A 12,963-nucleotide genomic window follows, 5' to 3' on the forward strand; every position below is an offset into this window, starting at 1 on the left:
AAAGAAAAATGCCTGTGGCTTCTTCCTAGCCTCTTGCCTGACCATGTACCTCACTTCTTTCCTTGTAGCCAGTGTATTTCTTCCTAAGCCAAGTTTAAGACTTAACCCTTCTTGAGAATTGAGTGTTGTAGTGGGTCTCTCTGCATTTGCACAAGTCCTAAAGATGGAGGAATTGAGGCGGGGGGAGAAACAGAACTCTTTTAACATTTAACAGTTAACATTTGTTTTTACCAACTATTTATCTCTAATTTGTAATGTTCCAGTTAACATTAGTACAACCTGAAATGATAGGAAATGCAGGTATTATAATCTCATATATGATCCCTGTCTTATATCTCAGGTTTGTTTTTCTGAAACTTTTCATTTCTTGATTTTATTTATGTGAACATTAACCTTCAGGATGTTTTGCTAGACCTTGTTACAGTTAATTTCCCTAGTGGTGATAATTGACTCTCATTGTCAATTTTTCCTCTTTCTTTGACCCTCTAAAAAAGATTTGAAGCAGAAAGAAGTATACACAGCTGTTACAGAAACTAAATTCTTGCAGAGTTCATTTCAGTTTTTAATCTGTTCTTAAAATAATTACACTGGAAAAGAGATTATTTTGTTAATGCTGCCTTTCGTCAGGAGGGCTGGTAGAAGTAGAAGGTAAATGGATTCGTTGAATCCCTAGTTGATGAGATTTTTAACGAATTGTACTAGATTTAGCAGGTTATTTTTCTTCCAAGGGGGAATGTATTAAATGTGCAAACTCTCTTTTATTTAAAGAATGCAAAGGATTTTACACATCTTTTTCTTATAATATCAAATTTCCCCTTAAGATAGAAAAGATAGACTTCACATATGTATCTGTGGGAGGATGTGCTGGCTTGCAATCTCTCTCTCTCCAATAAACTGCTGGTTTTACTGTATAATTTAGAGCAATTATTCTCTAAATATGGACCTAAGAAGATACTTAGACTTTTTGGAGATTCTGCCCTGTGGTCCTGACAAACATAAGGTATCTGATGAGCTTTTGCAGGTACCACAGAAAGAAGAGAGACAACAGCTGTCCTGCGCTAATTATGTGTAGTGATTTTTTTTTCCCCCCCTGGAAGTTCATTAATCAAAGCTCAAGAGCAGTGGTCTGAGTTTCTGTGGTCCTCTCTGAGCCATCGATGTCTCCTAAAATGATATTTCTTATTTCTTTTGACTGTGGAACAAGGCAAAGGAGGGATGTAGCAAAATGTCTTGGAAACAAGAGGCCTCCTCCTGCATTTGGAGCACATACTTTTCAGAGTGATCTCATAGCTTTCTGTGAGGCAGGTGGGCTTGTTTTATGCCCATTTTATGAATAAGCAGATATGCCTGAGGTCATAAAATTGGTTGCAGCCATTTTCCAGAGCTCCTGATTTTACTGTTGTGACTTGATTAGAGCAAAGGGTTGGGTTGGACAGCACTGCCCAAGAGGTTAGAAGCATGTCAAGGCTCTTGTTTTGTGGGGAGATGAGTGGAGGAAACCAGTGATCTGAGAATCACTGGGTTCCTGGAGAGCCTTGGATTTGTTATTCAGACATGCAAATGTTTCCATCCCAGCCATGATCCTGACTAATCACACCCCTGGGTATTCCCAATAAAAAGACTGAACTAGATGAAACTCCATCTCATTTTGAATGAGCTTTTACTTGGTGTGGCTTCAGTCACTCTCCTTTTCACGGGGTAACAGTAGAGGGGGTGGGAATACCTTCTGCCTTTCAGTGTGCTAAACCTTGAACTGCTGTTGCACGTATACACTTATGGCCTTTTTTTGCATCTTGTTGTTCCCGCACTTGTTTGTAAGGTTAAGTAGGTCAGAAGAATATCTGATGTTTATGCATTAAAAATACTCTTTAATTTTTAGAAATACATGCAAGAGGCACGAAGTTTAGGAAAAAACCTGAGGCAACCCAAATTGTCAGACCTCTCTCCTGCAGTGATTGCACAAACCAACTGGAAATTTGTAGAAGGCTTATTAAAAGAATGTAGAATGAAGGTATGTATTACTCACTGTGCAGGACAGTGTACATTCATGTTCAATCCATGTATGAAGCTAAGATGAGCTGAGCCAACCCCCACTTGAGCCTGTAGCTTCCCTAGAAGGACACTTTTACTGGGGCATAAACCTCATGTGCTCTTTACTGAGGGCATGAACCTCGATGGGTTCTGTTACCCACAGAATCAGTGACATGGGAGCCCTGCATGGTTTTTCTCACCTTTCAGCCATTGCTATCTTCCTCTCCAACATGACAGATATTAAACCAGTCAGAAGTTGTGTCAGGGATGTCGTCATCTTATGTGAAAGGCAACACATTTTTTTGTATGTGTTTATACGTGTCTCTGTGTGCACCTGTGTAGAACCTTATCTGTGCTCATATGTGTGTGCGTATATCCATAAAGAAGAAGACCTTAGCTGTGTTGTAGGTTTGTGTATATTACACATGAGTCTCCTCTCAGACATCTGTGTTTATCAGAGGTAGCAATACAAATTGACAAAACTCAGAACATCATTTTAGCCAATAACTTCATTCATTTATTTGACAGTCATTTCTTGAGTACCTTCTCTGTATTCAGTAAATGCACTATTTTAGCATCAGCTTACAATGCTGAATCACACAGACAAGGTCCTTGCCTAGAGGAACTAGATTCTCTCTCACTTTACATTTTATGAGGGCAGCTAAGTCTGCTGTAACTTAACTTACTTGAAACTGACTTCCATTTCCTTTCCATTTTCTGGTACATACTCATAGCAGAGAAGAGACGAAAGAGAAAAAGAGGAAGGAAAAAAAGAGGTCTGCTTCACTCACAAATTAGACGGCTCTGAAAAAATTTAGAGCTGCCTGTTTGTATTGTGGTTTTTGCCTAAATGCAATCAAAACTAAGTGTGAATACCTTTAGTATGCTAAGATGAAGTGTGAGTTGTGGCAGGTTGGGGTTTCAGATTCTACAGTGTATTTTCTAGGCCTGGTGTAATCCCCCAATGTTATTCAAGCAAGTAATCTGAAAATTGTTGTACATAAGCATTTACATGAGGATACTTTAAAATAGCATCAGAGTCTCTCTTTAGTGACTCTTTCTCTGACAAAATAGTAAAAGTATACATAATATTACTTGTTAGTTGACCACAGAGATTAAGACACCTTTCCCAAGGTGATTCAAAATCTGCAGTTAGAAGTATAATGAAGGGGAACCCAGATCTCCTGATCCAGGAATTGACTTGATGGCTTTTGGGCTCACTGCTGGGGTTAACACTTGCGACCACATGTGATGTTTTCAGACAAAACGCATGTTGGTGGAAAAGATGGGACACGAAGCAGTGGAACTGGGCCATGGGGAAGCAAACATAACCGGCTTGGAGGAGAACACCCTGATCGCCAGCCTCTGTGACCTGCTGGAAAGGATATGGAGCCATGGCTTGCAGGTCAAGCAGGTAACAGTCTCAGGAGGCCCTGGTGACAGGGCGAGTTAGGAGCTCTGTTAAGAAAAGTAACAAAAAGAAAAAGATATTATAAAAATTCAAGGTTATGTCCCTTTGTCACAGGATGACTAGAAATACGCCCCAGGCATTTTAATTCCAGAAAAAGAAAATATAACCCATGATTAGCAGGCAGTTTGGGGCTCTTTTCTGGTAAACAGGAAAAGATAAAACAACACATTCACTGTGGAGGCTGTATCCCCTGTAGATTCCATTAAGTATCTGCTTTCATCGCTGTCCAAGAAAAAAATCTATTCGCCAGAATTAACAGTTCTTTGCCATTTTAAGTTATCTGGTTATTCAAGGCAGAAACACAGATGATTTCTTTGCTTTTGTCCCTCATTTCCCTTTCTGTTTTTTTTTTTCTGTTCATCTTCCTCTCTTTGTCCCCTCTTCTCTTTCTCCTCTTGCCCCAGTTTTCTTCCCTCATTGCTACTGCATACATCCAAACATATTTTGCATACAGAAGTACATTCTGTGCTGCTGGAGCCTTTAATTCTGTGCTTGCTTGTGTGGCCAATGTAGACAGCCCTAGTTACATACAACTAAGTAACAACTGAGCTGAAGTCAGGAATTTCCTTGCCTGCCCTTCCGCCCTTTGCTTAGCTGCCCTTCCCCAGGCTGTTGCCAGTCTTGTCAGTGAGGCAAAGGACGACCCTCACTACACATGGAGTGGGGTGCTCAGAATGTCACACAGCTAGGAATGGATGAGCTTGGGTCTCCCAGCTTCAAAAAATAGGCATTTCAGTGTGAATAGTTTTGATAAGTTATTTTTTGATGAATCATTTCTTATAAAATGAAAAACTTTATATGCCTTGTACTTTCAGGGGAAGTCAGCTTTGTGGTCACATTTAATTCAGTTTCAGGACAGAGAAGAGAAACAAGAGCACCTTGCAGAATCACCAGGTGAGAATTCATTGGCTTGATTGTTTCTACAGCACTGGCAGCAGTGAACCATGTGAAAAATCAGCACCTGTGGCTTTGTCTCCACCTCTCTCAAGCTGACGCTCATCCCATCTTGGGGTAAAGTAGAAGGAGCAATATTACGTACTAGCTATGAGACCTGGGAAAAGTCCCTTGACCTTTCTGATCTTCAGCTTCCTCATCCACAAGATAGGGAAACTAATATTAGGCATGCCAAGGCTGTAATGTTGATCCAATCAGAAAACATTTGAAAACGTCTAATGAGTTGTACTCATAGATCATACAAGTAGTATACCTTACTCTCAGCAGTATTAGGGTACGGTGTATACTGGTTTTTTCCTTAAATAAAAGTTTATTCACATCGTTAATAATCTTTCAGAGGAGAAAACATGTATATATGTTTCAAAAGTATTCAGAAATCAGATTTCTTCTTCAGTTTATAACAAGACACCTCATGTTACAGTATCGTGAGTCATTAGCTAATAATGGTAAAATAACCATCTATTTCACAAAAAGTAGAAGTAACAGTGGAAAGCCAGTAGAAGTAAAATGTTTTATACTGAGTCAGCTATTTGGGAACATTTTCTAAAATTATTGATTACTTTAGACATAGAAAAATGTGGGGAAAAAAGTTTTATTTTTTTAATAACTCATAAGCCAACCACCAGCGTAAGAAATAAAGCATTGCAAATATGATTGAACCACCCTATTTCCATTCCCCTCACTGCCCCTAGAGGGCAATACTACCCTAAATGTGGTGTTTATCGTTGGAAACCTAGTTTTTCAATGTATCCAATAAAACAGCTAGGAATGTGAATTTGATACAACATTGCCCTGGAGCCCCTCTAAACAGAATGTCAAGGTTCTGATGTCCCAGGATGTAACTGTATTTATAAAGATTTAGATCGAGTTTAAAAGCGTTCTCTAGTGTCCATCTATCTCCGTTGTCCATTTTTCTATTGACAAAGTAAAAGTGCATTGGCATAGTCCCTGAAACTATCTCTAACGTTCACCCACGTTCATAGAAGATTTAGCTGTTCAGATGTAAGGCCATAACCAAGGTAGTTTACCCTAATTAGAATAAATAAATTCCTAGGAAGAAATAACCATTTGTAGGATGAAATGTTGCAAAGCCAAGCTCAGTTAAGCAGGGAGGTGGAAGCATTTGACTCTTGTGCTGAACAGGCATGTGAGAATGTCCAGCTGTTAAAGTGAGCAGCTACCAGGCAACACCAGCAAGTTCATGGCTTTGAATGGTCAAATTGTGGGTGGTTGAGCTAGAGACCAGAGACTCAGCTGTTTGCAGGGCCTTTCAGTCAGTCAGTAATGACACCAGTAAAACTCTGAAGTCAAGGCTCAGAAATATGGAATGTGTCAAAGCCTCATGCAGTCCCTGTGCTGCACTGCCAGGTGTCAATGAAGGGCTGGAGATCTAAGAACGAACATAAGCTAAATATTGTACTGATCCTAAGTAGGATTAATGTAAGCTGTGTAGCTTTTGAAATCAAATTTATTGTCTGTTTGAAGGGGTGGGTTTGATAAATATTGCTCTAACACTTCTGATAATTCAGCCCACAAAGTTAGGACTTAAAAAGATGACAGTGTGAAATGTATTTGAAAAAATCAGTTTAAAAGTAAAATCATTCATTGTTGAGAAACAGTGTGTTCTAATTATTTAGAAATTAGCAGTTACTGACTTTAATGATTTTAAATCTGGGTATTTGTTTTTTTCCCAAAAAAATACTTTTTGTTTGCCAACTACTTAGCTTCCTAATTAATGGCAGTAAACAGTCTGCATCTTCATATTAAGGAAAGATCCTCCAAGTCCTTAGAGATTCACAGTGGGTTTGAAGACAGCTCTTATTAGCATCGAGCCAGGATGAGATTAGGTGATGGTCATTACTGTTCTTTCAGAAGCAGCGCTAAACAGGAATCAGACATTTTAAGGGTTGCAGAAGAATGGAAAAGATCTCTTAGTAAGAGGACCATAGCAGGGTAGACTGTCTTGAAATTTTTTTAATAGATTTTATTTTTATAGCAGGTTTAGATTCATGGCAATATTCAAGAGATGGTTCAGAGATTTCCCCTGTAGCCTCTGCCCCTACACATGCATAGCCTCCCTCATTATCATCATCCTCCACCAGAGTAGTACGTTGCTTACAGTTGATGAACATACATTGACATATAGTCACCCTAAGCCCATAGTTTATTTACATTAGGATTCACTCTTGGTGTGTTGTGCAGACTGTGGGTTTAGACAAATACATGTTAATGACATGGACCTACCATTGTGGTATCATATAGAGTACCTTCACTGTCCTAATAATGGTGTGTTCCTCCTATTTATCCCTCCCTCTCCTCTAACCCCTGTCAACCACTGATCTTTTTAACTGTCTCCATAGTCTTGCCTTATCCAGAATGTCATATAGTTGAAGTCATATAGTATGAGGCCTTTTCAGATTGGCTTCTTTCACTTAGTAACGTACATTTAAGTTTCCTCCATGTCTTTTAAAACTGTCTTAATTTTGACCTAGTCAGATTTTGACCAAGTCACTGTACCTAGTAGTTAAAAGTCCCATTTTAGAGAAAAGATCTCAGAATGCAATTGATTCTAGAAAGAGGACTGTTGTTGACATATCACCCCAAAGTTTCTACCCTTAAGAATGTTGACCAGCTTAGACATAGGGGGTGGGGTAGGGTGCAGAAGGGAGTGGAAATACCATTTTAAACAGTTATTCTGGATCTAGCCAAGAATTTGGAGTCACTCTTTAAACGTCTTTATCTTCATCAAAGTTTTCTTTAGTTACTTACCTGCCTGTAGACTATAAATGGCTCTATAAAAATAATATATGCAATCTGCGCTCTACAAACTTGCTGTCTATGCAGTAACATTGATTCAGGCAGAATACAAAGGAATTCCTATGGCTAAGTATTAAATCCATGAGTGTTTATATTGAAGGAGAAAGTAGCCTATTGCATTTGAGTATAGTGAATTAAGAAATACTAATAGAGAGAGTCCCTGGTGGCCTAATGGTTAGGATTCAGGGCTTTCGCTGCTGTGGCCCAGGTTCAATCCCTGGTTGGGGAACTGAGATCCTGCAAGTCATGCAGTGTGGCAAAAAAAAAAAAAAATATATATATATATATATATATACATATATATACACACACTAATAGAAATACACATTTTTAAATAGTTCATAAATTTCTCTTCTGGCTAGAGTAGACTTCATGGAAACTTCTTAGATTTTAGATCTCTAGATAAAAAGTATGGCCTTACTCCTTTATTCCTAATCTGGATTTTTGTTCACAGGCTTCTAAACTTTCCTCCAAAGTTACTAATAAAATACTGTATTAATTTCCTGGGGCTACCATTATACAGGACCATAAACTGGGTGGCTTAAACAACAGGCATTTATGATAGAGGTACTGGGCATTAGGACTTCAGCATTTTTTTGTTGACAGTTAATCCGATGTTATCATCCAACTATCCCATTAGCAGATTTTTCATAAATCTCTATCTCCATCCCTAGTTCCTAGATGTCCATAGCCCACTGGAACCTCAAACTCAACACATCCTGAAACAAACTCATTATCTTAGCACCTCTCCCTCCTGTCCCAGTCAGGCTTTCTCCCTTCTTCTCTCCATTTCACTTAATGACATCAGTACCCTCTTGTCGGTCAAACTATAAGCCAGAAAGTCATCCTTAATGTAACAGCCCACTGGACGTGACATCAGAACACTCTGCCCCTTTTAATTAATGGATATGATTGGGCAGGTTTCTTAACCTCTTTGAGCCTCAGTTTCTTCATTTGCAAAATTAAGGTTAAAAAATGTTAAGGAAAGTTTTAACTATGGGATAGTATATATTAATACAGTTTATATTCATACTTAATATTGTTTGTGACTCTTGAGTCCTGCTTACCCTTAATCCAGTCATTTAAGTCCACTGCATATTTCTCCTCTTCATTCTCATTGGCTGACACTGTCTTAGTTCATCCACAGGCTGGCCTTTGGAACAACTTCTAGCTCATCTCCCTTATAGCCCTTATACCATCACACTATCACTCTAGTTAACTAACTAAAAAGCACTGAGAAGCATATCACTTCTTTTCAAAATTTCTTTCCCCTCCCTAGGATTTCTGTAAATTTCTAACTTGTCATTTAAGGTTCTGCTGTCTGGCCCTAAATAATCTCATCTTCCTAGTGAGTATTTGCTGTGCATTTTGAGGGGCCCTCTGGATATTCTCAGAACAGGATATGACCAAGCCTCAAGAGGCGTATAATTTAATAGGAGTAACAGAAGTGTTAAATTGTGGTAAGTTTGTGATAGAGGTTCAGTTTTACAAGTCCCATGAGAGAGAGGGAATGACTTATCCAACAGTGTTCTTAGGGGAAAGAGAATATTCAGGAAAGATTTCACACAGAGGCAAAATTAAAGCTAAATTTCTTTCCTTTTTTTTTTTTGAGAACTTACTTTATGCCAGGCACTATTATAAGTGCTTTACATCTATTTGAATATGGTAGGTATTGTGACTGTCCCCAATTTGCAGATGAAGAAACAGACCATAGAGGGGTTAAACGACCAACACAAGGTCAGCGAGCTATTAAGTTCTCTGTAGGGCTTGAGAAAGCCATGTTCTTAACCATGAAGCTATACTGCTCTCAATCTGAAGTGATAAATAGGCTATAAACAAGGAGAAAGATACAGAATCACTAAAGGATGAACCAGAGACTTTAACGAATTGCATGGAGACATGAAAAAGTATATCACATGTTTAAGGAATATTGATCAGTGAAGGGTGGCTAGAATACAGGATTCCAAAACAGGATTCCCAGAACATGGTTAGGCCTGTGAGTGCTCTCATTGTGGTTGCTACCACTTCTTTAAATGTCAGACTCCTCTTTTATTAAGTCTCTCGCCTGTTCTCTGCTCCCTGAGGCATGATTCCTTGTATTTTATGTCTTCTTCTGGCCAAGTTGTCAGATTATGGTCTCAGCTCCTTTCTCCTGCCTCATGATCTTTTCTTTTTCTCTTCTCAACCTATTTCATTTTTTTAAAATTAATTCATTTATTTATCTGTTTTTGGTCTGTTGGGTCATCATTGCTATGCGTGGGCTTTCTCTACTCTTCATTGCTGTGTGTGCACTTCTCATTGCTGTGGCTTCTCTTGTTGTGGAGCACAGGCTCTATGTGTGCGGGCTTCAGTTGTTGTGGGCACATGGGCTCAGCCGTTGTGGCTCACGGGCCCTAGAGCGCAAGCTCACTAGTTGTGGCGCACAGGCTTAGTTGCTCTGCAGCGTATGAGATCTTCCCGGACCAGGGATCATACCCGTGTCCCCTGCATTGGCAGGCGGATTCTTAACCACTGCCCCACCAGGGAAGTCCCTCGACCCATTTCTTATTACGTGTGTGGCCATCTTTCATGCTGTCTAATCATCTGGAGTGTAGAGGCATTCTCTGAGGTATTTCACTTTCTCCCCCAAAAGAGGGATGTGCTTTCATTAATTAGCACACTTAAGTGATGATAGTCTCAGACAGGAAGACAACCAGCACATTCCCTGCAAGTCTGTGGAACAATGTCTTCGGTGTCTGTTACCTCTTGGGTATCAAGATGAACCAGTGTTTTCAGTGACCCATTGAAAACTCCCTCCCCAAACTGCCAAGACAAATGCCCTATTTGTTACCTGCTTGGTAGGGAAGGCCCTCAAAAGGACTGCCTTTGGGTTGGTCTGGCCGCATTCTCTTTGTCTTGGCAACGCCATCAGTGCTCATACCTGCCAAGTATCAGCCCAGCTTCTTTCACCAAGTGCCAAAAACTTGCAGATCCTAATCCACCAAAATGTCCCCTATCTTCCTTCAGTGCCAGCTTCATGTATATTTATGTGTTCTGATATTGTATTCTAGCCCCCCGAAGTAGAATGGATCTAAAAACTGAGAAAATGCAAGTTTAATATACAACGAAAACTCACATTCTAAATTCTGATTTTATCAATGCATTTGCCAAGTGTGATGTTGCAATTTACTTTTCATTTACAGGTGGGAAAATGGAAATAAAGAAAGGGGACAAAACTCCACAGCATCTCATTTAAAGTGAGATTGAGCACTCCAACTACAACATATTAACCAATAATTGATTGTTTAGCCATTGCTATATAAGAGAATAATCTTTCCTTTTATAAATGTTAGCTCTTCAGACTTCATAGGAGAATGGCTCATAGACATTATACTTCTAACTGTCCGTTAAGATTACTCACTTTGCATGATAAACATACTGTAGTTTGGATTCTGAACTTTGAAGTAGAAACTTATATCAGACTAAAGAATCCAAACTCTTAGGTTTTTCTTTTTAAACCCTCTTTCAAAAGGGGACTTGTATGATTGTAGTTCACAAGCCCAGAGATAGTTCACGTACTTAGTAGGTTAATTTACAGACATTACTTTCCTGTAATTATTTGGACCTATTAGAATGATAACTTTAGAAAGTGACTGGCCCTTCTGGCCAAAATGTGCGCACATTGTCTTATTTGCTAAGTGGGCTTTTATGATTCATTTAAAATTTTCAAATACAGCCCCATATTAACTAGAAAGAAAATAACTAATTAATAAAGTAGGAACATTCAGGTAAACAAATTTGAGCTTTTCTGTTGTCTTTAAAATTTGTTCACATCAAAATAATTTCAAAGTATTTATTTATGGAATGTGAACCATGTAGTTTTTTTAAGTCTTAACTGTTATTTTTCTAATACTTTGCTGATATTTTTCTACATAGTTGCCCTTGGACCAGAAAGAAGAAAATCTGACTCAGGAGTTATGTTGCCAACACTCAGGGTCTCTCTTATCCAAGACATGAGGTATTTGATATATGTGCTAGCATATGGTGATAACTTTGAAATATTTATGGCTTTCATTTAAATTGCTCAAATAACTGTGGCTATGGTATTTTTTGCTTATGTATTCTGAAGAAAACCTTTTTTATAATCTTATTTATTTTACTTTTATACTATTATGTGTTTTCCTGACATTAAATCCAAAGGCAAAATGCAAGTGAGAAGAATTTTAAAATAGCCCTATTTTAAATTGTAAATTTAAATTGTAAATTTAATTTAAAAATTTTAAAATAGCCCTATTTTAAATTGTAAATTATTTTACAATTTCTTTGGTTCTTTTTTTTTTTAATCTCCTTGAATTCCTTCTGCCCCCAAATATAAATCAAAAAATCTGCAAATAATGACAGGTTACTTAGCAGAAAAATCGCTGACAGGTAGATTTTCTTTGAAGCAAATGCAAATCTGAGAATTATCACATGCAGTTACTGGCTTTAGAAATCATTAGAAGGCATCAACATACCTAAAATAGATTTATTGAATGAGGAAGGCAGAGGCTTTTTTCTTTTAAACACTTTGGGTACATTTTAGCTTTTAAAATATGTGGGTCTAAAGTGAATGTTATAACATTTATAACGCTTGAAATTTTTCCTTTGTGGTATGCTTTAATATTAACTATTGATGTTTATTTGATTTGTCAGAGGCTTACAAGTGAAAAGCATAACTTTTATGAGTGGCATCATAGTACAGTGGTGACATATCCTGGCTTCACACTAGCTGTGTGATCCTAGGCACTTTTTGTAACTTCTCTTTGCCTCAGTTTTTCCTTCTCTCAAATAGAGATAAGAACAGTTATCTAGCTCATAAGAATTAAACTAGTTAGTCCATTACACTAAAAAGTTTCAAGAAGTACTCGGGTCCTCCTGAGAGTTCAGTAAATGTTGGATTTTGTTATCTGAATCAGTTCCTATGTTTGTATCTTAAATGCCCTTATTCCTTGATAGATGTAATGTAGTTGTCCTCATGTAGCTTATGATTCCTTTTGATGGTCAGCATGAGATGAATAGTTGTAACTTTGAGGGGAAAATGCACTCCAGCTCTCTTAATGGAAGGATAAAACCATCTGTTCTGCAGTGATTTCACAGTAGCCATCACTTTAAGGGGAATGATTGTCAAAAGCTTTGCAGTGGTGACCTCAGGGCCAAACTTCTGAAACCTAATTAGGAGATGGTGGCGTCACATAAGGCTGCCCCGCTCCTTCCAGTTTCCTGCTTATTTACTTTCATCTGCTTCATGTTGTTGGTTTTTTGTGGGGAGGGATGTCCGGCTTCAGTAAACTCCCTTCACTTTATAAGAGGCAGTGTAGCGTGCTGGTTAAGACCTCAGGCTATGGAACCAGCCTATAAAGGTTGCTATTTTAGCTCTGCCACTCATTAGGCTCCGTAGCCAAGGGTAGTTCCTTATAGTCCCAGTTATCTCACCTGTAAAATAATAGTGTTTCTCTTAAAATTTTGGTGTAAATATTCAGTGAGTTAATAAGTGTAAAGCACTCAAAATAGGCCTGGAAATAAATCTATGTTTATGAACTCACGAATACACATACATCTATATTTATTTCTGTTTCTATATTTATTTATATGTGTGTATATGTATTTTTACACACAGTTAATTTTTTTAAGACCATAAATTCATAATGATATCTCTGCTTCCAGTTCAGTAC

The 12,963-nt window shown here is 38.2% G+C and overlaps 1 protein-coding gene across 6 annotated transcripts in view; it reads left to right on the forward strand.

Annotated features, from left to right (window-relative positions):
* Positions 1–12,963, forward strand: part of DENND5B (DENN domain containing 5B) — a 209,532-nt gene that overhangs the window by 164,511 nt on the left and 32,058 nt on the right. For all 6 annotated transcript variants that reach the window (XM_079937337.1, XM_079937338.1, XM_079937336.1 and 3 more), the window contains 4 exons: positions 1,880–2,011; positions 3,293–3,445; positions 4,318–4,396; positions 11,189–11,270. In XM_079937337.1, the coding sequence (XP_079793463.1) occupies positions 1,880–2,011; positions 3,293–3,445; positions 4,318–4,396; positions 11,189–11,270 (446 nt within the window). The remainder of the gene's footprint in view (positions 1–1,879; positions 2,012–3,292; positions 3,446–4,317; positions 4,397–11,188; positions 11,271–12,963) is intronic.

Source organism: Stenella coeruleoalba (assembly GCF_951394435.1).
Source record: "Stenella coeruleoalba genome assembly, chromosome: 11".
Lineage (NCBI taxonomy): Eukaryota > Metazoa > Chordata > Mammalia > Artiodactyla > Delphinidae > Stenella > Stenella coeruleoalba.